Genomic DNA, 1,846 nt, shown 5'->3' on the forward strand with positions numbered 1-1,846 from the left:
TTTTTTTTTTTTTTTTTTTTTTTTTTTTTTTTTTTTTTTTTTTGTGTTGTTGTCTTTCTTTGTCGCCCAGGCTGGAGTGCAGTGGGGTGATCTCTGCTCACTGCAACCTCTTTCTCCCAGGTTCAAGCAGTTCTCCTGCCTCAGTCTCCCAAGTAGCTGGGATTATATGCATGCGCCACCACACCCTGCTAATTTTTTGTATTTTAATAGAGACGGGGTTTCACCATGTTGCGCAGGTTGGTCTCAAACTCCTTGCTCAGACGATCTGCCCACCTCAGCCTCCCAAAGTGCTGGCATTACAGGTGTGAGCTACCACACCCGGCATCATTATCATTTTTATGGACTCATTTCTTAACATTCATGAGAGAAAACAAGTTTCCTTGAGATCAAGATTTCTCAGCTTCAGCTCTATCAGTACCAGAGGCTAGATAACTCTTCGTTAATGATGTCTGGTGCACTGTAGGATCTTTAGCAGCATCCATGACTTTGACACACTAAATGCTAATTTCATTTCCCAAGTTGTGATAGCCAAAAACACCTCCAGATGTTGCCAAGTGTCCCCAGTCCTCTGGAGGGGTATGGGGGAAAGCTGGCAAAACTACCACTGGTTGATAACTACTTTAGATAAACTATTTCAAACAATAATCATTTTGAGACTAATCTGAACTATTTGACATCATCAAATGCAGTAAAACAAACAAGCAAACAAAAAAAAAGGGAAAAGAAGAAATATTCACAAAATTAACCACCTTCTGTCTTCCATAGACACTACAAGTTTCAGGTAAACTTTGAAGTCATTAACATTAGCTTATATCCAGGAAGGTTAAAAAAAAAAGATTAAAAATCAATATAATATTTAAATTTTAAAAACTCTTTTCAATTGTGTTTCTTTTAAACTAGGTAGGTAACATTGTTTATTTAACAAAATTACCAGATCATTAGTTTTCATTTCTCTAATATATGACTAGTCTTTGTAACCTAATGCACACATGAATATCCTTTTTGCCTCATTTCAAGTGTATTACAATCTGGTAAGTGAAATCTGATTAAACTATGTTACTTTCATGAAAAAATTCTTATAAAGTCAACAAGCAAAGGAAAAATTAGTACAGATTCTATATATACATACAAAATAAATTTCTGGCAAAACCAATTTCACGCCTATGTTCTATGCAACTATAAAATCTGTACATAGAGAGAGATAAATTTATTATTTAAAAATACTATCTATACTAGTTGAAGAAATATGCACAAAAACTAGAAGGAATTTTTTTCACACATTCAAAAAGTTAAGATCAATGAGTTCCATGCCACTGCTCACAAAGAGGTCAATACTATCATGAAGAGAGTTTGATGTGTCCATGTTAACATGACACTGTTTCTTTAACTCCTTACAAGACCACCAGATCTTGCTCTCACCTGATTTATCTGTAGAATCTTCAAATTCCACAAGGAAAGAGTACCCGTTATTCCAGATGTGGAGGCAGGTGGCTGGGTCATAAGAGATGGTGAGTGGTTTTAAGCCAGGATCATAAACACTGTCCCTCCACCGGATGTTGATGGGTGACTGTCGATCACCCGCAGGAACCAGGTCCGTGCTCTCCCACAGTGGATGCACTAGGAGAAAGCAGGTCAGGCTTTTATCAAGACTGTTGGACCAGGCAACATGGCAAAACCCTGTCTCTACAAAAAATACAAAAAAAATTATCCAGGCGTGGTGGTACACACCTGCAGTCCTAGCTACCAGGGAGGCTAAAGTGGGAGGATTGCTTGAGCACAAGAGGTCGAGGCTGTTGTGAGCCGTGATCACACCACTGCACTCCAGCCTGGGCAACAGACCCAAACA

The 1,846-nt window shown here is 38.4% G+C and overlaps 1 protein-coding gene across 2 annotated transcripts in view; it reads right to left on the reverse strand.

Moving 5' to 3' along the window:
• Positions 1–1,846, reverse strand: part of LOC108296712 (carbonic anhydrase 5B, mitochondrial) — a 40,977-nt gene that overhangs the window by 21,696 nt on the left and 17,435 nt on the right. For both annotated transcript variants that reach the window (XM_017519286.2, XM_017519289.2), the window contains one exon: positions 1,420–1,617. In XM_017519286.2, the coding sequence (XP_017374775.1) occupies positions 1,420–1,617 (198 nt within the window). The remainder of the gene's footprint in view (positions 1–1,419; positions 1,618–1,846) is intronic.

This window comes from Cebus imitator, unplaced genomic scaffold, assembly GCF_001604975.1.
Source record: "Cebus imitator isolate Cc_AM_T3 unplaced genomic scaffold, Cebus_imitator-1.0 Scaffold733, whole genome shotgun sequence".
NCBI lineage: Eukaryota > Metazoa > Chordata > Mammalia > Primates > Cebidae > Cebus > Cebus imitator.